Here is a 22,872-nt window from a genome sequence, read left to right on the forward strand (position 1 = left end):
AAAGTTGTATTTAAGGGGAGATTCTACAAAGCTGTAGATAGATTTCTTCCCAGCATCATGTTTTGTTTGTTACACAATAATATATGGGTAGTGGTGGTGATGGTGGTGGTAGACACTGTAAAGTAAGAAGAAATATGTATATGTTATTATCTAAACTGTTGCTTTCAAATTGAAATAATTATGTTTGACAAAGTTTAAATGAAAATTTCACATAGATATAGGATTGGAAAAATGGAGAAGTATAAAGATGCCATGAAATAATTTGTAGATCCTAAAGGGGTAAAGAGAGAAATTTAGGGAATCAGGGAGCACAATGTGTCATTTAACTGCTCCAGACACAGCGTACAGCCTCTGTGCAGCGGATAAAACAAAGGGCCTGGAATGGGGTCCATTTTGCCAGGTGGCGTTGATTGCTCTTGGCCCTGGAGAAATCAAGTGTTACCTTTTGGCACTTAGGTCACTCCATATGTTAAAAAAAGGAACACACACCCCAAAGGCATCTTGTACATCATTTTTGACGTCTAGAAACCATTTTCATATTTTTAAAATCAAGGCAACCACAAAGGTAGGGGAAGTTATTCTTCCTTTCCATAATTTACAGAATTAATGAGGAATTGCAAGGGCCAGCCATCAATCAGATGCCTACCGGAATGTTCTTATTCACTTTTTGCCTCTGCTCATTCTGGAACCCATCATATTTATTCCCAAGCAATATTCTATCACTTTTGCTTTGCATTTAATGTAAATAAAAGAGCAGCTCTAGGCTGATTCATTATTTAAATTACTGTCTCTCTATTCTTCCCTTGGAAATTGAGGCATTCATATATGTATGCAAGGCTGTGGTTAGGCAAAAAGAGGAACAAGTTACATCCTAAAATCCAAAGTTCATTGTCCTTGTTTGTATTTATCCTTTATAAGTTGTCCTTTGGTGGTTTTGAGTGAGATGCTAACTTTATATTTGACTCACACTCTTACCTTCATTCTTTAGAAAAAAATATAACATAAATGAGGAACTTGAAGATAGACTTTATAGACAAAACTACACTTACCTCTTCCTCACAGCCTCACGCATAATGTGGAAAATATTTTTCTTTCTACTGACTCGTAATTATACATGAACCCTCAAACCAATCCCCAAAAAGCAAACATAAAAAATAGTCCACACCTTATAGAAATTACCCAATGCCTTTCAAGAAATTAGAGTAGTTCATATTAATTAATGTAATTTACCTTCTTAAGAATTGGCCTTAGTGGGCAGTGCCCTTAGCACAGAGGTTAAGGCGCCCGCCACATGCACTGAGGGTGGTGGGATAGAACTCGGCCTAGGCCAGCTAAACAGCAACGACAACAAAAATAGCCGAGCATTGTGGCAGGCATCTGTAGTCCCAGCTATTAGGGAGGCTGAGGCAAGAGAATTGCTTAAGCCCATGAGTTTGAGGTTGCTGTGAGCTGTGATGCTACAGCTCTCTATTGAGCGCGATATTCTACTGAGCACGATATAGTGAGACTCTGTCTCAAAAAACAAAACAAAAAAAACAAAACAAAACAAAAGAATTGATCTTAGGAAGTATAATACGATGTTGTCACAGTTCTCATCAATTCAATTATGTTGATTTGCAAGTATTGTTTGCATATATATTCAAATATGTGTTTATATGTTTCTCTATATGCATTTATGCACACACATACATTGTTTTGAAATTGTGGAGTGATAGATAAATCAGAGGCCCTGGAACATAAAAAAGGAAGATGCTCTGTAAGGACTTGGCTGCATTTTGTGCATCATACACGGGACCCTTTATGGATATTGGTATGTTAGAAGAAACTTATTGCAGAAGGAAACAGATTTTTTTTTCCCCCCTGGGACAGAGTCTCACTCTGTTGCCCAGGCTAGAGTGCTGTGGCCTCCGCTTAGCTCACAGCAGCAAACTCAAACTCCTGGGCTCAGGCGAACCTTTTGCCTCAGCCTCCAGAGTAGGAGTAGCTGGATGTACAGGTGCTGGCTACAATTCCCTGCTGGTTTTTCTATTTTTAGTAGAGATGGGGGTGGGGAGTGGAAGCAGGTCTCGCTCTTGCACAGGCTGGTCTGGAACTCCTGGCTGAAGGGATCCTCCCGCCTCGACCTCCCAGAATGCTAGGCAACTAAATGCTAGCTAACATTTATATCGTTTTTGCCTTTTTCCAGGCACTGGAATATTTGTTTTGCTTTTACAGGTGTGAGCCACAGCGCCCGGCCATGAAAATGGATTTTTAAAACAAGCCTGCTGTGCAAATTCTCCCTCCCAAAGCAGTCCCGGTGGCCGCCGTACCTTCCGGAGGGGCTTCAGCTTGGTCTCCATCACGAAGTCATACTTGCAGAGCTCACAGCAGCGCGTGTCTGAGCTCTTGATCCACTGATGAAGGCAGGCCTGATGGACGAAGCGCAGGGTCCCCGTGCAGCGGCAGGGTGTAATGAGGGGGCTTTCTTCATCCCCTTCGCAGTGACAGATTCTGAGGAAGGACACAGCAGCTAGCGTTAGACCTCCCAGAGAAAAAGTCCCACAAATGCATTTCAACGCTTGCTCAGAGCAGGAATTCCGAGCACAGGAGCCCTAACCTCTAACTGTGATGCTGGAACTGAATCTATGATCAGTACAGGTGGAGCACCCTTAATCTGAAAATTCAAAAGCCAAAATGCTCCAAAATCCAAACTTAACTTTGTTTTTTTGAAATTCTTCTGTTTACTTCATATTTCAGTATTAAGTACAATAAACGACAAAATAAAGACAAACAAGACAAAGTCCTAGCACTCAAAGAGCCTGAATTCTAGGACAGGGAAAAAGACATGAATGTTGTAGATATTAAACACATGGGTAAATAACCAAAACATACATGTCCTTATGAAAGCCTCTCAGGTTTCATGGTGGAAGTCTGCATGGGAACAAAAAGGAAGGACTGACTAATTTTTCAGGGAATCGGGGTTGAAAAAGGAAGTGTAATCCTTGAACTGACCCCACAGTTCTCTTCAGCTATTTATATATTACTCTTCCACCTCCACATATTTTATGAATTTATGTAAAGAAAAATCTATATTTAATGTCTCCACTTCCCTCTCATTCATTCCTCAACCCCTGCATTCCAGAATCTACCCCAGTACTCTACACTGTAGGCATTAGTTTGTTGAATAAAAATAGCTTATATAAAAAGAGAATTATTGGGATCAAATCACAGAATTTACGTAATCTTGAGCTAATTATTCAACCACTGTTAAGGTCTGATATGTAAGTTAAAATAATCTTTAAAAATAAAGATGATAATAATGTTCACCCCTTGGGGATGTTGTAAGCATTAAATCCAGTTAATACATGAAAAGTGTTTAGAGCAGTGGCTGACATGGGGCAAACGCTTGGTAAATATTAAGTATTAATTTTGGCACAGAGGCCAATGCTGGAGCTTGATATGCCCAATTAATCTGGAGATGCATGTACTTTAGAGCTAATAAAATTACCTGACAATTAAAAAAAAATAGCTTATGCTAGCTAACATTTAATATAGTTCTTGCCTTTTTCCAGGCACTGGAATATTTGTTTTGCTCATTGGAACTTACTTATTTACTTACAACTACTCACTAAGATAGACACTATTATTAGCCTCATTTTAGAGACAGGCTACTGAAGTACAGAGAAGTTAAGCACCTTGACCAGGATCATGGCTAGTAAGTAGTGAAACAGAGTTTCAAATCCAGGCAGTTTTAAAATCTATACATTTTGAGCACTAACATGATGCCACAAGTGGGAAACTACATGCAGTCAAAAATGCAGGCCCACAACACACAACACACAGGGCTGTGACACACAGTTTTATTCAATGTCCCCAAGGGAAAAATAAAATTATCTTTAGGTTATATGTCTGTGGTATATATGAAACATAAATAAACTTTGTGTTTAGACTTGGGTCCACTCCCAAGATATCCCACTTATGTTTATGCAAATATTCTCAAATCCAAAACATTCGAAATCCAAAACACTAACGGTCCCAAGTGTTTGAAATAAAGGGTACTTAGCCTGCATTACTGTACTTTTACTTATATGGTCACTGCTGGACTCAAGTCACAAGATAAGCTGTTAGATGCTAGTGCATCAAACTTCACTGTAATTTCATCCCTATGCTGACGCCATGTCCCCAGCTTAATAGTAGGTCATTGTCTCTGAGTTTTTCTATATAAAAATTATGAACTGTCACCAGGGAGTCCCAGCTACTTGGGGGGGCTGAGGGAAGAGAATCATGTAAGCCTAAGAGCTAGAGGTTGCTGTGAGCTGTGACTCCATGGCACTCTACCGAGGGCGACATAGTGAGACTGTCTCCAAAAAATAAAAAAATAAAAAAAAGAAAGAAAGAAAGAACTGGTAAGTGTCCTGAATGCTGAACACTTCATAATGCTGAAGCTTGGACTATTTTTGATGATAGTTTTAAAGGGGTCACAATATATCATTTAGTTACAGTATCTTACCAATGTGAAAAGTTTGAAAAAATTTTAAGGTATAAGCAAAGAATAAAGTTTGCACAGAAAGTCTGAGCCAGAAAAGACTGACTTCATCTATCTTATGAAGATGCACACCTATTTGATCACAATGGTCTAAAATGTCAATAATTACCATTGTTTAAGTCACATAAAACTCAAGTATAGTAAATCCTGTTGTTTGAAAATGTTACTACATCTGCAGAAAAATTTTAGTTCAACTAATTTCTGAATTACTATGAATTCTAGGTTCACAGATTTGCAGCATGTGATATCATTATATCTCCTATTCAGATTTTTAAAAATGATGTGCTTTCCCCTTCAGATGAGATAAAACTTTCATAATCCTAAGTGGTGAATCCAAATTTCAGTTGTTCAATAATTTTAATGATTTAACCAGCTGTTAGAAGTTGTTAATACATTTATTTAGAAGTAGTACTTTAAATGTATTAGAAATATGATTGTGAACATTTAAAAAGTTTTTTAAAATCTACACAATTACTTTCCTAAAGTTGAGTCACAGTGACAGGCTAGAAGAAGGTATGAATTGCTGCTGCTGCTCTTTCCTTTTAGGTGTATACACCCTTTTTTTCAAAGCATGTTTTTTTTAAAAAGGGGGTCTTAAAAATATGTGTGTGTTGCCCACATATGGAAGAACTCAATTTAATCCAAGTTGGGGGGAGGGAGAACAATAGAGGGGAAAGAGGGAGATGGGGAGGGGATTGGTGTGCTCCCACTTAATAGGCACAATGGAAGGGTATATGGCACACTTTTTGGGTGTGGGACACAACTACAAGAGGGACTCTCTATGTAACCTAGACTCTCAAATATTGTAACCTAGTTGTTTGTATGGTTACATTAACCTGAAATAAAAAAAAAATGTATGTGTATGTGTATATAATGCATGTCAGCCTCATATGTGTGTGTGTGTGTGTGTATGTGTGTGTGTCTGAGCTACCTCTCAAAGGGAAATGAAATGGCTACTCAGATTATTAGTGCAGAAAGATAGAGGAATTGAAAGTCTCCCCCAACCTCAAAATAAAGAAGTATAGCAGAGTACATTGGTACTTTATATCCATTTCTTAAGAAAAGTAAAGTAAGCAAAAGGAATACTGATATCTGAAGTTCTGGGTGGGAGTGATTGAATGAGAACACAGCAAACTTCAAAATCCATGTCACCTGGCCCTGAGCTGAGTTAGAAAGTAGCAGTGCTGGATGTAGCATCACATCTAAAAGGACAACATTGTGGGAAAAACTAAAAATTATCTTTAAGATGAAAACCTGAAGTATCTCCTCTTCTAACCTGGGCCTAAAGAACTGGGCTTCTTACAGTTTATATCACGCTTGTTGCCAAGGCAATGTCACTGCACAGGTACTCAGCAGATCCTAGTCTGACAGACTTGAATTCAGTCAATAAAATACAACTTATTATAAAACAGGCCATGAAAGTAAATATATCATGTAGTTAGTTATAATATTTGTTTTTTTGAGTCACTGGCATCTAATAAATTATAGAAAATAAGAGGCTGATATTTCTTTACTATTATTATTATTTTTTATTGTTTGGGATTCATTGAGGGTACAAAGAATTAGGTTACACTGATTGCATCTATTAAAGTTCCTCTTATAATTGTGTTCCACTCCCAAGAGGTGTGCCACACACCGTAATCCCCAAACCCCCTCCTTCCTCCCCTCTGCTAACTTGCTCATCCCCCAAGACCCCCTTATATTAGCTCATCTACTGCCTTCATATCAGAATAGAGTACATTGGATTCTTGCTTCTCCATTCTTGTGATGGTTTACAGAGAAGAATGTGTTTGACCTCTATCCAGTTTAATACAAAAGATGTAAAGCCTCCATCTTTTTTAGTGGCTGAATAGTATTCCATGGTATACATATATGTATGAATCCATTCATAGGCTGGTGGGCATTTAGACTGTTTCCACATTTTAGTGACTATAAATTGAGCTACAATAAACAGTCTAGTGCAAATGTCCTTATGATAAAAGGATTTTTTTTTCTTCTGGGTTGATACCTAGTAATGGTATTGCATGATCAAACGAGAAGTCTAATATGAGTTCTTTGAGGATTCTCCATACTTCCTTCCAAAAAGGTTGTATTAGTTTGCAGTCCCACCAGCAGTGTAAAAGTGTTCCCTTCTCTCCACATCCATGCCAGGCATCTGCAGCTTTGGGACTTTGTGATGTGGGCCATTCTCACTGGGGTTATGTGATAATCTCAGGATAGTTTCGATTTGCATATCTCTGATGGTTAGGGATGATGAGCCCTTTTTCATACTTTTTTAGCCATTCGTCTATCTTTTTTAGAGAAGGTTCTATTCATGTCTCTTTCCCAGTGATATATGGGATTGTTGGGTCTTTTTTTTTGTTGTTGATTAATTTGTTAACTAATTCCTAGTTATCAAAGTTATGTCCAATTCATAATATGCAAATATCTGTTCCCATTTTGAAGGTTGTCTGTTAGCTTTGGTTGTTGTTTCCTCAGCTGTACAGAAGCTTTTCATCTGGGCAGCCCCTGTGGCTCAGTGGGTAGGGCCCCATATACCGAGGGTGGTGGGTTCCAACCCAGCCCTGGCAAAACTGCAACAAAAAAATAGCTGGGCATTTTGGCAGGAGCCTGTAGTCCCAGCTACTTGGGAGGCTGAGGTAAGAGAATCACCTAAGTCCAGAAGTTGGAGGTTACTGTGAGCTGTGTGATGCCACAGCACTCTACCGAGGACAATAAAGTGAGACTCTACTTCTACAAAAAAAGAAAAAAAAAAAAGCTGTTCAGTTTAATTAAGTCCCATTTGTTTATTTTTGTTATTGTTGCAATTGCCACGGAAGTCTTCTTTATAAAATCATCCCCCGGGCCAATATCTTCAAGCGTTTTCCCCACACTTTCTTTGAGGATTTTTAGTGTTTCACGCCTTATTGTAAATCTTTTATCAATCTTGAATCAATTTTTATAAGTGATGAGAAGTACACATCTAGTTTCAGTCTTTTACACATGGTTATCTAGTTTTCCAAGAACCATTTATTGAATAGGGATTCTTTTCCCCTGTGTATGTTCTTGTTTGGTTTATCAAAGATGAGGTGGCTGTAAGAGGTAAGTTACATCTTATCATTTTCTATTTGGTTCCAAATGTCAATGTCTCTATTTTTGTGCCAATCCCATGCTGTTTTGATCACTATGACCTTGTAGTGTAGCTGAAAGTCTGATAGGGTGACACCCCAGGCTTTGTTTTTATTACTAAGAATTGCCTTGGCTATACAGAGTTTTGTCTGGTTCCATACAAAATGAAGAATTATTTTTTCCAAATCTTGAAAGTATAATGATGGTATTTTAATGTGGATTGCATTGAATCTGTAGATTGCTTTGGGTAGTATAGCCATTTTCACAATGTTGATTATTCCCAGCCATGAGCATGGTATGTTCTTCCCTTTAATGTCTTCTGATATTTCTTTTCTTAAGGTTTTATAATTTTCTTTGTAGAAGTCCTTCACCTCTTTTGTTATGTATATTCCTAGATATATAATTTTTTTTTTTTTGAAGTTACTGTGAAAGGAATTGTGTCCTTGATTAGCTTCTCATCTTGGCTGTTATTGGCATAAATAAAGGCTACTTATTTGTGGACATTGATTTTATATCCTGAGACATTGCTGTATTTTTTGATCACTTTCAGGAGTCCTGTGGTTGAGTCTTTGGGGTTCTCTAAGTATAACATGATAACATTGGAAAAGAGCTAAAGTTTGCCCTCCTCTGCAAACATTTGGATGCCCTTTATTTTCTTCTCTTGCTTGATTGTATTGGCTAAAACTTTCAGCACTGTGTTGAACATGGTGAATTATGTTTATGGACTTGTGAATGAATGTTAAACCAGCCTTGCATCCCTAGGAAGAAACATACTTTTTGAGATGAATGATCTTGGTTTGATAATCTATGAGCTAGGATTTTATTGAAAATTTTTGCATCTATATTCATTAGTGAAACTGGTCTGAAATACTCCTTTTCAGTTGGGTCTTTTCCTGGTTTTGGTATCAGGGTGATACCCTTCCCCACGTAGAATGTGTTGGGGAAGATTCCTTCCTTCTCAATTTTTTTTTTTTGAAATAATTTCTGCAGTATAAGCTCTTCTTTGAAGATTTGATAGAATTCTGGTGTGAAGTGAAGCCATCTGAACCAGGGATTTTGTTTTTTGTTGAGGGATTTTTTTTTTTTTATTGTTTCTTCAATCTCAGTTCTTAAAATCAATCTGTTCATGAGATCTATTTCTTCTTGTTTAAGTCTAGGGAAAGGTGTGGTTCCAAGTATTGATCCATTTTCTCCACATTGTCTGATTTTTGGATATAGAGTTTCTTTCTTTCTTTCTTTTTTTTTTTTTTACTGTTTTTTTTTTGGATATAGAGTTTCTTGTAGTACTCAGAGATGATCTCTTGTATCTCTGTGGCACCTGTTGTTATTTCTCCTTTATCATTTCTAATTGAGATTATTAGAGATTTTACTTTTCTGTTTCTAGTTAATTTGGCTAAAGGTGTATTGATTTTATTTAGTTTTTCAAAAAAAACCAACTTTTTGTTTTGTTAATTTTCTGAATAATTCTTTTGTTTTCAATTTCATTAATTTACAATTTAATTTTGGTTATTTCTTTTCTTCTGTTGGGTTTAAGATTAGATTGTTCTTCTTTTTCCAATTCCATTATATGGTTCATGAATTTGTTGATGCGCTCTCTTTCTGTTTTTCAAATGTAGTCATCTAACATGATAAATTTCCCTCTTTTTTTTTTTTTTGGCAGTTTTTGGCTGGGGCTGGGTTTGAACCCACCACCTCCTATAAATGGGGCTGGCGCCCTACTCCTTTGAGCTACAGGTACCACCCATAAATTTCCTTCTTAAGACTGCCTTTGCTGCATCCCGCAGGCTTTAGTAAATTGTGTCTTCATTGTTATGTTTAAGGAATTTAATGATTTACTTTTTTTATCTCTTCCTGAACCCAATATTCAGCATAAGGTTGTTTAATTTTCAAGTCTTTGTGTGGGGATGAATGTTTTTGTTGGAATTGAGTTCCATCTTTATTGCCTTAGAGTCTGAGAAGATATAAGGTATAATCTCTATTCTTTTAATTTTGCTGAGGTTTGATGTGTAGCCTAGGATGTGGTCAATTTTGGAGTATGTACTATGGACTGATGAGAAAAATGTATATTTCTTAGGTTTGGGATGGTGTATTCTGTGTATATGTATTAGTGCCATTTGTTCTAGGGTTGCATTTAAGTCTTTTGTACCTTTGTTTAGTTTCTGATCATAGGATCTGTCCAGTTCTGTCAGAGGGGTATTAAAGTCCCCTATTATGATGTTATGGGATATTATATTGCTGAGGCCCATCAAGGTTTGTTTCATAAATCTGGGAGTATTTAAGTTGGGTGCATAAATATTTAAAATTAAAACATCTTCTTGTTGTATTGTTCCTTTGAGCAGTATAAAGTGTCCATCTTTGTGTTCCTTAACTTTGGTTGCTTTAAATCCACTTGCACCTGAAAATTAGATTGCACCCCCCTCCTTTCTTCTGATTTCCATTTGCTTGAGATATTATTTCTAGCCCTTAAGCCTAAGTCTTGATTTGTCCATCAAAGCTAGGTGTGTGTCCTGGAGACAGCATATGGATGGCTTGTGCTTTCTTTTTTGTCCAATCAGCCAGCCTATGCCTCTTCAGTGGTGAATTCAATCCATTGACTTTGATTGAGAGATTTGATAAGTGCGGTGGAGTTCTATTCATCTTATTTTGTGAAAGTTATTTGTGTAGTTATTATTGTATTTGTAAAGTTATTTTGTGTAGTTTTATCCTTTATGCCATTGTGGAAGCTAAGTTTTGACCTTTAGCTTCTGGGTGTTTACTTTGGTGGTGGTCCATGGTGGTGGTCAGTGTTGAGAATAGGTCTAAGTGTTTCCTGTAGAGCTGGTCTTGTCGTGGCAGATTTCCTCAGTGCTTGTACATTTGCAAAAGATTTGATTTCTCCATCAGTTTTGTAACTAAGTTTAGCAGTATCCAGAATTCTGGGCTGAAAATTGTTTTGTTTAAGAATGTTGAATATGGATGACCATGCTCTTCTGTCTTGGATTGTTTCAGTTGAAAAGTCTGCTGTCCTGCTAATGGCTCTGCCTCTGTAGGTCAGTTGGCACTTACTCCTTGCTGCTTGCAGAACTTTTGCTTTCATCTTTACTTTGGACAGATTCATTACAATGTGTCTTAGAGAGACTCTATTTGAGTTTGTTCTATATCCTTATGAAAGGACGGTGTAGGGGTCTTTAGTAAAACTTGGGAAGTTTTCATTTATGATAATCTCCAGTAGGGTTTCCATTCCTTTATGACAATCTTCTTCCACTTCTGGAATCCCTATTATTTGTATGTCAGAATGCTTCATGGAATCTCATAGTTCTCTAAGCGCCTATTCTGCTTTCTCTCTCTTCTTTTCTGCCTCTCTAACTACCTGGGTTAACTCGAAAACTTTACCCTCTAGCTCTGAGGTTCTTTCTTCTCCACTGTCTAATCTATTTTTGATACTTTCTACTGCATCTTTACATTTCCTGATTGTCTCCTTCATTTCCTTAAGCTGCTCCATTTCCTTTCTATATTCTACATATCTCCAACTTTTGGTTCTATCTTTTCATTTTCTTGTCCTTTCCTTTTATTGTCTTTATCATCCATATTTTAAATTCCCTTTCTGTCAAGTCCATTAATTCTTTATAGATAGAGTCTTCCCCAGTAGCTGCCTCATGGTCCAGTGGGAGAGTTCCTCTGTTTTGATTTTTCATGTTGTCTGAATTTTTCTGTTGGTTCCTCCTCATGTGTTCTTTCTTCCTGTTCACCTCCTTGTCCTCCCTTTTTTTTTTTTTATTGTTGGGGATTCATTGAGGGTACAATAAGCCAGGTTACACTGATCGCAATTGTTAGGTAAAGTTCCTCTTGCAATCATGTCTTGCCCCCATAAAGTGTTCTCCCTTTTCTTTCCCACTGCCTCCTTTGTTTCAAAGAGAAGTCCTTGGTCTTGATGACAGTATTTTGCAATATGTTGCCAGAACACAAGGTGGCTCTGTGGTTTTTTTTTTTTTTTTTTTAGAGGACAGAGAGCACAGCCAGCAACCTCTAAGGTTTTTATTCCAAACTTAATTGCCTTTGGTGATCATCTGATTGTTTCCTCAGCATTCAGACCCTGCTGGGTTGGGATCTTAAAACTCACAAGAATCCTTCAGGGGCAGGCTTCACAGAGCCCCCTGACTCATGTGGAGTGTAGGAATCCCACAGCCTACGCCAAGAGTAGAGTTCTGATCCCAGCAGGCAGAATTAAGACAGCCTTGCTTTAGGAACCTGTTAAGACCTTCTCATGAACTTCCTACAGTGGCAGTCCCCTGGCCACCCTTGTCAGTGTGGCTGCCTCACCAGCCACCAAACCTATGGCAAATCCACTTTAACCAGCATTCAAATCTGGTTGCTGTATACTGTTCAAGTCTGCCCACTCTTTAAACATTTCCACTTAACATGCACTTTCTCTCAACAACTGATAACTCCACAAAGGCTTCTTCCCAGGCCAGGCCTCTGTGGGGGGCCATCTGATCTCAGCTGGTTTCAAACACTTGCCTAATTCATTTTATTTCTACTGCTTGGGATCATATGCTGTATCTATCTTACCATCTCCTTGCTGTGCTCCCTGGGCTATAACTCTGGGTGAGGTCCCCATGACAGATATGGCTGGGTTCTCTCTTTTCCCCCAGTCATTCTAGGAGAGCTCAGCTGAATGATCCTTCCGGTCTGCCATCTTGCTCTCCCCCTGAGGCTGCTATTTTGTAAGAAACAGAAACCTCAGCTTGGCGCCTGTAGCACAGTGGTTACGGGCACCAACCACATACACCAAGGCTGGCAGATTGGAGCCCACCCTGCCAGCTGAAACAATGATGACAATTGCAACCAAAAATAGTCGGGTGTTGTAGCAGGTGCCTGTAGTCCCAGCTACTTGGGAGGCTGAGGCAAGAGAATCGCTTGAGCCCAAGAGTTTGAGGTTGCTGTGAGCTGTGATGTCATAGCACTCTACCAAGGGTGACATAGTGATACTGTCTCAAAAAAAAAAAAAAAAAATAGAAACAGAAACCTGTTTCTTACAAAGATACTCCTTTCAACAAGATATCAGCAAAATATATTGAGTTCTGTCCACTGAATGTTTTTAATCACTAAAGTTTTACTGAAATACAGCCACATGCATTGGTTCATGTGTTGGTCAGAGCTATGTTGCAGAATAACAGCAGAGTTGAGTAGTTGCTGCAGAGACCATCTGGCTGTAAAGACTAAAATTTTTACTATCTGGCTCTTTTTAGAAAATGTTTCCAGACCCCAGCCTTAAAGTACATGTGTGATTCCAAGTTAAAGTATGAATATTATCAACAATAATGGAAATGAGTTTTACAAAATAAATCACCCAACTTGTTCAAGTAAAAATAAAACTAAAGATTATGTAGAGAAGCACATAATAAAAGTTAAAACCCCTCTTTGCTGACATTAATGCATGCTGCTTCCATGACCAAAACTTTTTGCTTCAAAAAAAAATTGCAGTAAATGTTATCAGATAATTTATCACTGAAAAAAGATTGTGTCAAATGCTCTACAGCTGCCAGAAAGATTCTGTAGCTCTAAGTTTTTTTACTTATGTGAAAAGTAATTTATTCATAAGGATCTTTAAACAAAGACCTAGCTGATTACTGAGTCCAAACTGACCTGACCCGCTTACTGATTATAGTCTAGCTTCTGAAGTCTTATAAAATCCTTAAACAACTTTTCTGCTAAAACTGTGACCTGAATCACCACTAGCAATATAGTTTTCTCATAAAATTTAGGTTATTTCCCACAGGGACAATCAAAAGCTTGGTTCATTTTCATTCCTATTTCACATGATTTATTTTTACTATGTTTTTAGCATTTTGAACTTTTTCTAAATTATTCTTCTCAAGTTAGACCCCAAGAGTCTTTTCAAACCATGTTGAGGTTGTTCTAAATGATTTTAAAAGCTAAACATTAACTTCAAATATGTACTAGAAATAAAAAGTAATGTGATAGTAGTGCTGTTAAAGAAAGAATGAAACAATTCCTAAATTGATATACTTCACAGAAATCATAATTGCTGAATTACAAATGAAAACACAGCAATGAAAACACAAACATGCTTTTTATAACAGAATAATTCTGTAGAGAAAATGATTTCAATAATGCAATAAAATTACATTGTAAAATATTCATAATTTTGATACCTTTTTACCTGATGAGAAGTTGAGGCTTGGGAATTGAGAAAATCTATAAAATCATTGATGATCTTTTTGGATGTCTGTTACAGAAACAAGCTGAGTTCACAGATTTTGTTGGCATTTTAGTATGCTAACAGTCTGCTTGCAATCTAATCAGCATATGTTGTGACTTTCACCATTTATGACTTGAATGAGCTAGCACTCCCACACAATTTCCAGCTTTCTGTGAATAGAGGACTACAAAATTCTGCATAGAAAATTAAATTTGTGAATTCTTTATTTTGTGTATGTGTGCCATGTTTGTGTGCTTTAAAGTCCCTTGCCTTAATGTTTGAGTTTTAAGAAAAGCAAACTTTTGGGGGCAGGGCAGGAGGAAGGTCTTATGTCTTAAAATAACCTGTCCCACTCTCCATCCCCTTCCTTGCCAAGGTTTCGTGGCCCTTGTAGACTAATACATATTTTTGTTCCTGCATAAGTTTTTTTGTTTGTTTGTTTGTTTGTTTGTTTTTTGTAGAGACCGAGTCTCACTGTACCGCCCTTAGGTGGAGTGCCGTGTGATAGGCTCACAGCAACCTCTTAACTCTTGGGCTTACGCGATTCTCTTGCCTCAGCCTCCCGAGCAGCTGGGACTACAGGCGCCCGCCACAACGCCCGGCTATTTTTTGGTTGCAGTTTGGCCGGGGCTGGGTTTGAACCCGCCACCCTCTGCATATGGGGCTGGCGCCCTACTCACTGAGCCACAGGCGCCGCCCCTGTTTGTTTGTTTTTAATTCACCACTTAAATCATCTTTGTGAGGGCTTTAGTTGTTATGCAGTTTTGGAACTTTTAATTAATTGATTCTTTAAGCATTTCATCCATTCCCATTTTCTTTCTTTCTTTTTTTTTTGAAACAAAGTCTCAGTTGTCACCCTGGGTAGTGTGCTCTGGCGTCATAGCTCACAGCAACCTCAGGTTCTTGGGTTCAAGTGATCTTCTTGCCTCAGTCTCCTAACTATCTGGGACTACAGGTGCCTGACATAATGCCCAACTATTTTTAGTGACGGGATTTCAATCTTGCTGAGGCTGATCTAGGGCTCCTGAGCTCAAGCAGTCCACCCGCTTTGGCCTCCCAGAGTGCTAGGATTATAGGTGTGAGTCACCGCACCCAGCCTTATTTCCATTTTCTTAGTTCTTGTTACGTGTAAAAGAAATCAGACAATAATAGCATCTGCATGTAGGGCTAACTGAGAGGGAGAGAAAAGAACTTGGGAGGCAGGGACCCTGTTTGGGCAGCTACTGTAATTGTTGAGCTTATAAGAATCTGGATCAACGTATTGACATTGGGGAGGAACAAAAAAACTCCCATCCTGCAGGGTCTGCACAGACATCCAAAGACCTTGCTTTCTTTTCAAGACTAGCTGCGGTGGCAAAGTACATTTACACTGGACTCTGAAAGGACTCTTTTTCTCCCATATTCCATACCATTTTTGTCCCTTCCTGTTAGGGAAGCCTGTCTTTCTAATGCTAGCCTCTCACTTCCCTACCTACCTTTCACCCCATATGCTTCCCTAAGAAATCTTTAAGCATGGTAATTATGGACACTGCTGTGTTTGTATTAGTTTAATTTGGATGTTAATCCTTATTCAAAGCTAATCATCATGCTTCAGAATTGGGGACTCACTCTTAGAACTCACTTAATCAAGCTGAAGAATTTATTAGGAATATTTTGAACAGAAGCCATATTGAAAAGTATTAAGCAGTGGGTGAGAAATTAGTGATCAGATAAATGAGTGAAGGGATATAATCTCTCCTCTCTCTTTCTCTGTCTCAACATAGCAGTGAATGGATAAGAGAGAAAGTTTTATTTTTAATTTAATTTCATTTTATTTTTCACCGGGCAAACCTGAACTTGTTCATGAGCAGAAAAGAGGGTGCCAGGGAGAGGCAGGCATTTAAAAAACACAGGCAAGTGCATGCCCATTTGTTAGATGAAGGTCCTTGAGAAGTTAAGAAAGTTCAGGGTAAAGAAGAATGATAGAGGGGGCAGCACCTGTGACTCAAAGGAGTAGGGCACTGGGCCCCCATGCCAGAAGGTGGCAGGTTCAAACCCAGCCCTGGACCAAAACTGCAAAAACAAACAAACAAACAAAATAAATTAAAAAGAATGGTAGAGGAATATCTTTGGGCCAGGGGAAGAAGACACAGAGGGCCACTGACACCGTTTCTGAGAGTGAGAAGTGAAAGAAACATGACAGAGGGAGGTGGAAGTAGAGAAAACTGCAAGACCTGGGTTAAGGGGGTCTTGTCATGAGGGAGGCATGGGGTTAAGGTCTTATAGAGGCTGTAAAGAAAAAGAAAAAGTCACTTGCAGAATGTGACAGAAAATTAACCAAGCATGAATATAAGAATTGTGGAGCAGTCACAAGGTCCCCGGTGAGAGTAGACAGCATGGATTTACAGCAAATGCTGTTAACATTGTAGAGCGACTTTGCGGTGGTCAGCAGTCCGAGGGCAGGCCCACAGTTGGTATCACACTCTAGCTGTCCTGAGTTCACCAGGTCAGAAGCTGGAAGGACAAGGAAAGGGAGGATTCTTGCCCATCAGAGAATGGCTCATTAAGACAACAGGTCATGGGGTCTAGACTCTGTGCAGAGGGGCAAGTGAAACCAGCTTGTGGTTTATGTATTATGAGAAATGAGTGGGTTCGAGAGACTGGAAGTTACATTGATTGTGACGAACTGATGTTGAAAGCGGGAGGAAGTGGGACAAAGATTGTGTATATATGGAATAGTCATATCCATGACGGATGAATTCGTATCTCTTTTATTGTGCTTTTTCTGCACTTAGAGAAAAAAATTAAAATATTACATAGAATTATTTGGTGCCTGATAGTCAAAAGCAAATCACATCTTGACTGACGTCCTCTCTCTCTGCTCCAGTAATCTGGAAAAGTTCCCAGTTTACTCATTTGTAAAATAAGGTTAAAAATACCTCTTAGGGTGTCATGAGGATTAAATGAGATTAAAAGAGTGCAGTGCCAAAAATGTGGCTGGTAATTAAATCTTTTTAAATTTTATTTATTTATTTGAAGCAAATACATTTTTAATTGACTTTGATTTGTTAATTTCATTGTGGTTAGTGAGGGGACCATGGGATCATTGGTACCGTTACTGCTGATTGGCTTCACCAGCGGCATTGCTGTCTCTGCATTGGGTTTGGGTGGTTTTAGTAGCTACTTTGTTGGTTAAAGCAAATGTCTGTAAGGTCCAAGATCATGAATTCTGGCTCCACACACGTGAGTTAGCTACTGACATATTTGAGTCCCTAGGCCAGGTAAGTCACAGATATGTCCAGGGGAAAACTTGGGAGCATATTTGGGTTTGTGCAGAATAGATTTGGGATTGAATTCAGTTTCACTTTTCTCTCTGCTGGGCAGCCTCAGACAAGTTTTCACAGGTGTTTTTCTGACCTGTAAAATCTTACATGACTCTGTAGTGAATTACTAATCATGTTATGTCACCTGGGCATCCATTCTGAGTATGTGTTTAACTTTCTCATACCATAAGTAGGGCTCAGTCACCTTGGACATAGTTTCCAGTTGGCTATAAAGCCAAGTCAGTGGCCAGAGATGAGAACTCAGAAGCATGGCTCTTGCTTGGGATACTGAGTTCTCCTCTTTGCAGCTGCTTCTTTTGGGGTATTAGACCATCCACCAGGTAATAGAAATATCTCATGAACGGCATCCACATTCAGCTTCCCTTCTTTTTCCCAGTTACTCTGCTACCAAAACCCCAATTTGACTGGGAGGCTCTTAAAAGAGGCTATCATGAGGATCAAGTAAGAACTTTGAGAAAATATTACAGAGTATAAACACTATCCTAACATGTAAATGAAGAATAAAATCCACAGAAATCACTGCTGGGTATTACAGATGCAAGGCAATGCATGTTTCTATAAAAGTAATTTGATTTTCCACATCTGCATTTCAGTTTACATGTTACATTTCTGTCATGTTTCACCTCAAAGGGCTATGATATAAGAAAGGGAGAGATTCCTCCACCTACCTTCGTGTTACAATTACTTTTTTGCTAAGCTCCCAACATCCTCATAGTCAAGTCTAAGGACATTGAATAGTTTTTCATCTTTCCTGATGTCTTTTTCCATTGTTGATTAACCCCTCTCTCTCAAAACTTCCCTTTTTTTGACTTAAGTGATGCTGTTCTTATATTATCACCCTTAAAACTGGGAGAAGTAAAATCAGCAGGAGGCCATGCTTGTAGGTATTGGGATAGTTACCGCTTCTAAAGGACAGACCAAAAATGTTAGGACTCTGGAGGTTGGGAAGGGGAGAGAGGAGAGGCGAGTAATGCAGAATTCAACATAACTAAATTCATGGCTAAGAACTCTTCTACCACATTTCAATATTGTAGGTCAAAGGGGTGATCTTTTAAAGTATGATTTTAGTCAGCTTAGGACAAACAAAAAGAAATGCTAATTCCCACACTTTGTGTCTCAGAGGAGAAAAAGGCAGGGAAGGGGAGGTGCTGGCAGCTGCCTCTGATGTGAAAGTGTACTTTCAGGAGAGTGATGAGTCTTGTGTGTCTCACCACTAGATCCAATGAGTAGAAGCAAGAGGAAACATATTTCCATGAAATGTAAAGAGAATAAAAAGAGCTTCCAAAGATAGAATGAGCTGCCCCAGGAGAGTGTGGATTTCCCATCACTGAAGGGCTCAGGTGGAGGGAAGGGGATCCTGAGGCAGGCGTAGCGTAAAAGGTACTGAAGCAAATAAACTACATCATCACATTTTTTCCCAATACTGCAATTCCCCTCTGCTTATCTTAGTTTTGTACTTGACCCTTCGATTTTTTTCCCCTTTCTATACTCACTGCCTTAGTGAGGCAATCTTGGCTCACAAGTATTACTCCTTGACTTGTAATTTTATAACATTCATTTCCAAAACCTATGCCTTTCCAATAGCAAAAGCCTTCAGCCAGCTCTCTGGACTCCAATACTGCTGTGTCCCCAATGGGCCATGTACTTCTTCAAGCTCTCACCATCTCCAGAAGAGCTTTGCATCTCAAAGACCCCATTTCTTAAGTGCTCTATTCTCTCAGGGTCAATAGTGTGCTTCTGTCTTTGAACCTGCCAGCACCACAGATCCCTATTCACATTGATATTGATATGCCAGTAGTTTTTCTCCCACTGTTTTCCATACCCTCCTCCTTTGCATCCTCACAACCATCTCTCTAGTAGTTATGCATTGTCAACAGAGGCACCAATCCTTTTTAAGAATTTGCTCTTTCCTCTAAGAAACCATCCTCGAGACATACAGTTACTCGGATCCTCTTAGCATATACTGCCACTCTTTAAGACTTCTATCACCAATCAAGTCAAATCCAAATTGCTGTACCTGTCACATGACCTTTTATAATTTGGTTTTACCTTACCTATTCTGCCATATTTTCCTCCAAACCCCTCATGCATAGTAGCATGAGATATGGAGTCAAACAGTAAATAAGCAGTGTTTTTTGTCACAATTAAATTACCGCCATGCCAAGATCTTGATTCTTCTTAGACTGGAAGGCAGTTTAGAGGTCTTGGGTGTGTTGTCCACTTAACCCTAGTTGACTCACGAATGTTTTTACGTTCTGCACGTGACATGTTGTAAAAAAAAATGTAGTGAAACACTGGCATGGTCATTGAAAGTACAATCAGCATTAGATTTATTTTTGCCCATCACCGGGTGTTAAATTACTTCGTCTTTGTGTTTTAAGTTCATCATCAGTAAAATGGGAGACTGGCAGTGTCCACTTAATAGACCGTTAATAAGGATTAAATTAATTAAGCAATCAATAAAGGTCAAATGGTATTTTCTTGATTAACGGTCAGATGCTTTTTTCCTGAGTCTACTGCACTCACTGTATTAAAGTCTGTCTCTGGGAATTTCTTCCAATACAATCCCACACCCTTGACACCCTCCATTTCTTGATAACACCTTATCTAAATTAAGACTCATCTAAATTTCAGACTCACACTGTTGATGAAGCAGCCTCTAGTTTTTCCTTCTCCACAGTGCTCTCTCCATTTCCCGAGCTGCCTTTTCTCTTAAAGCCTATACCACACAGATCTGGTCTTTGATGTTGTTTACATTTATGTAAGTTCTTATAATATGATCCAAATAACATCATTTTAATAATTTGGGGAGTGGTGAGATCTTTCTGTGTATTAATATGATTATTAAGAATAATTTAAGTAATGAGAATGCTGAAAATTCAGGGCAAAGATGGCTAAGCTCTAGACCATAAATGGGCTAGAAATGCTATACGTTAAGCTTTTATGTGTATTTAAACACATACAGAGTATAGACCAACAGAGCTAGCTTAGTGAGATGAGTTAGCAATTCTCAGAAGTTGTTACCAACTACCAGTATTTTGTTTATGTTTCGGGAAAATTCACTTATAGTGAAAGTGAGAAATGTACAATCCATTTATATAACATACACCCTTCAATTTGCGTTTGAGGAACTAAACTGAGGTATACCAATTTTATAACATATCTGAGTGGTAGAGGAAGTCAAGCCAACTTATCTGCCATAAAAAGGAGAAGTAACCCTTACTTAGTAAGCAAATAAGATGGACAGCATTTAATATTGTCCTAACAGCTGTTTAGGGCTCATAATGCTGTGGAGCCCACACAGTTCTGGAATTAAAATAAAAAGACTTTATGAGCCAAATTTCTAAGATTTCCTTAACAGAGATAAAGATAAGTATTCTAGGCTATCATTCTTGAAAGTGAAAATATCTTGAAAACTCTAATTAAAAATACAACAATGGCTTGGGAATAAAAATATTTTATAAATAGCTAATACAATTTTTATAATCATAAGGTTAATGACTTTGAATCTAAAATCTTTTCAACATCTACAGATGAGTGACAGTTATTCATACATAGGTGATTTTTTTTAAGTGCTTTGTTTTCTCAAAGCAATGTTTTCAACTCAAAAGAGCTACTCCCTAGCATGACTTCCTGAGTGTAATTTCATGCCCTAATTTGTCATCACCGACTTTGTCAAACCCTTACACCATCTGCACAGATCTGTAGGGAGGGATCAACAACAAAGACAACAACATAGCAACGTATTCCTGGAGCTGATCCAGAGTCTCAGCTAATCAGCTGCATTTTTTCCCCATCAGATCGCACCCTGATGGAAACAGTGGAGAAGAAGATCATGATCACCTTGCTGTGCCAGGAATGGGGCCAGACTCATTTGAATCTGTAGGCATGAATTCTGCAATGGATTGGGAGGATTCTATTGGAATTTCTCCTCTTAGGTCTTTCATCACCTCTAGAGATGGGTCTAGGTCACAGACACAAAGAGTTTAAATCCTGCCTGGGACAGAAGATTCTTACTGAGACTTCTCTATTCTAATCTGGCCTAGGGTTCAGTCTCAGAAAGGGCTGGCCCCTCTTTGAAGACTTTCTGAGAAGTCTCATGGAACACACTGGACCCATTGCCGCCTCCCCACCTCCCACTAGGCAGTTGCAGCCCTGGCAGTCCCAGTCCCAAGAGTGCTTAGTAATAGTACAAATCTTTCTTAGGATCCTAGGATCAGCCAAATCCTCTAAAGACAGGAAAGATCTAAAGCTGGATTGTGCCTTTAAGGATAACCCCTTCTCTGTTAACCATTGCGTTGCTGCTCTGATCCATACTCTCTTGGTGAGCTTGGGGCACAATCGTAATACTTATGAGTAAAGAAAATGGTTTTCTCCAGAAGGATTAACCTTTCCAGATCTTATATTGTAATTTTGGTGACATATAGAGAAGTTAAATCAATAATAAATATTGAATTAATATCCCCATGTAATGATTTTCTCTACATTTTCATATAATTTCATATTCATTTTATATCAGTTTTGAGATCTTCTCATATATGTCTGTAAAATTGACAAAATTAGCTAGAGATATTTTTGATAATAGGTAACTTTGATGAACTAGCTAGAGATATTTTAGTCTAATAACTGTTAAAGTTATTACCTGCCTGCATGGAGGTGAAAAGGAAAAACAAAAGTACAGATAACATAAACTCATTTAGTTTTACCCTGTCAATATAACCAAAGAAGTACAGTGTAGCCATTAAGTTCCTGAGCAATTTAAAATATTAGTTGTCTATTTTAAATTGCGCATGAACTAAATTGCCATCCTGTATATGTGGTCAGACATAGAATAAGTCTTTTGTACATACATAATAACAGAACTATCAGAACAATTATCCAGTCAGAAATTTTTAATCTTTTTTTCTGCATGTGGCAGAAATTCTTAATTCAGGCTGGTTTTACAAAAGCTTTTTGTGATTGCTAAGTGTTAAGCTCATTCTTAACCACGAGTTGAAATTTTGTCCATTCATCAATCTTATCTGGCTGAGCATTACATCAAAGAAAGTCTCAAGTTGCTATGGATAATTGACAAAGCAGGTCCTTTATTTACAGATAACCAAAAATGCATTGAATTAGAAATATGTCTCTGCATATGAATTCTTCTACACAGGCAAGTAAGTGTCTTAGCAAAATATTGATGTTTTGTAACAGTTTCAGCAATTTTGAATAAAGAATGATCAGTCTTTGTTCATTTATTCACTCACTAACTTATTTATTTAGTCATTCTCTCAACACATAATTTGTTGCATATTTATTATGTGCAAGGTTTTATTAGGTGTTACGATAATTACAGAAATGATTAAGTTCTAGTATTTGCTCTTCAGGGAGTTTGCACTATGACAGTTTATACATTGGATGACTTTATAACTGGTCAGAATTCAAGTTAAAATGTGACGTGTGCTATATCATGTTCTGGTAAAAGATCACACACGGATTGGGGAAGGGGGAGTGACTAAGGCCTAATACATCGGTTCTCAACCTGTGGGTCACGATCCCTTTGTAACACTGAAAATACATCGCAGCGTTAGGAAGGTTGAGAACCACTGGCCTGATAGAAGATGTGCTATATGAACCAAAATTGAAATAGAATTTTGACAGATAGAGAAAGATGCTGGTAAAATATTCTAGGCATAGAAGATGGTTTTAGTCAAAGCTGAGAGGTAGGATGGACT

At 38.2% G+C, this 22,872-nt stretch overlaps 1 protein-coding gene across 3 annotated transcripts in view; it reads right to left on the minus strand.

The window, feature by feature from the left end:
* Positions 1 to 22,872, minus strand: part of MARCHF1 (membrane associated ring-CH-type finger 1) — a 967,912-nt gene that overhangs the window by 61,725 nt on the left and 883,315 nt on the right. For all 3 annotated transcript variants that reach the window (XM_053583965.1, XM_053583959.1, XM_053583949.1), the window contains one exon: positions 2,310 to 2,490. In XM_053583965.1, coding sequence (XP_053439940.1) covers positions 2,310 to 2,490 — 181 coding nt within the window. The remainder of the gene's footprint in view (positions 1 to 2,309; positions 2,491 to 22,872) is intronic.

This window comes from Nycticebus coucang, chromosome 1 (genome assembly GCF_027406575.1).
Source record: "Nycticebus coucang isolate mNycCou1 chromosome 1, mNycCou1.pri, whole genome shotgun sequence".
NCBI lineage: Eukaryota > Metazoa > Chordata > Mammalia > Primates > Lorisidae > Nycticebus > Nycticebus coucang.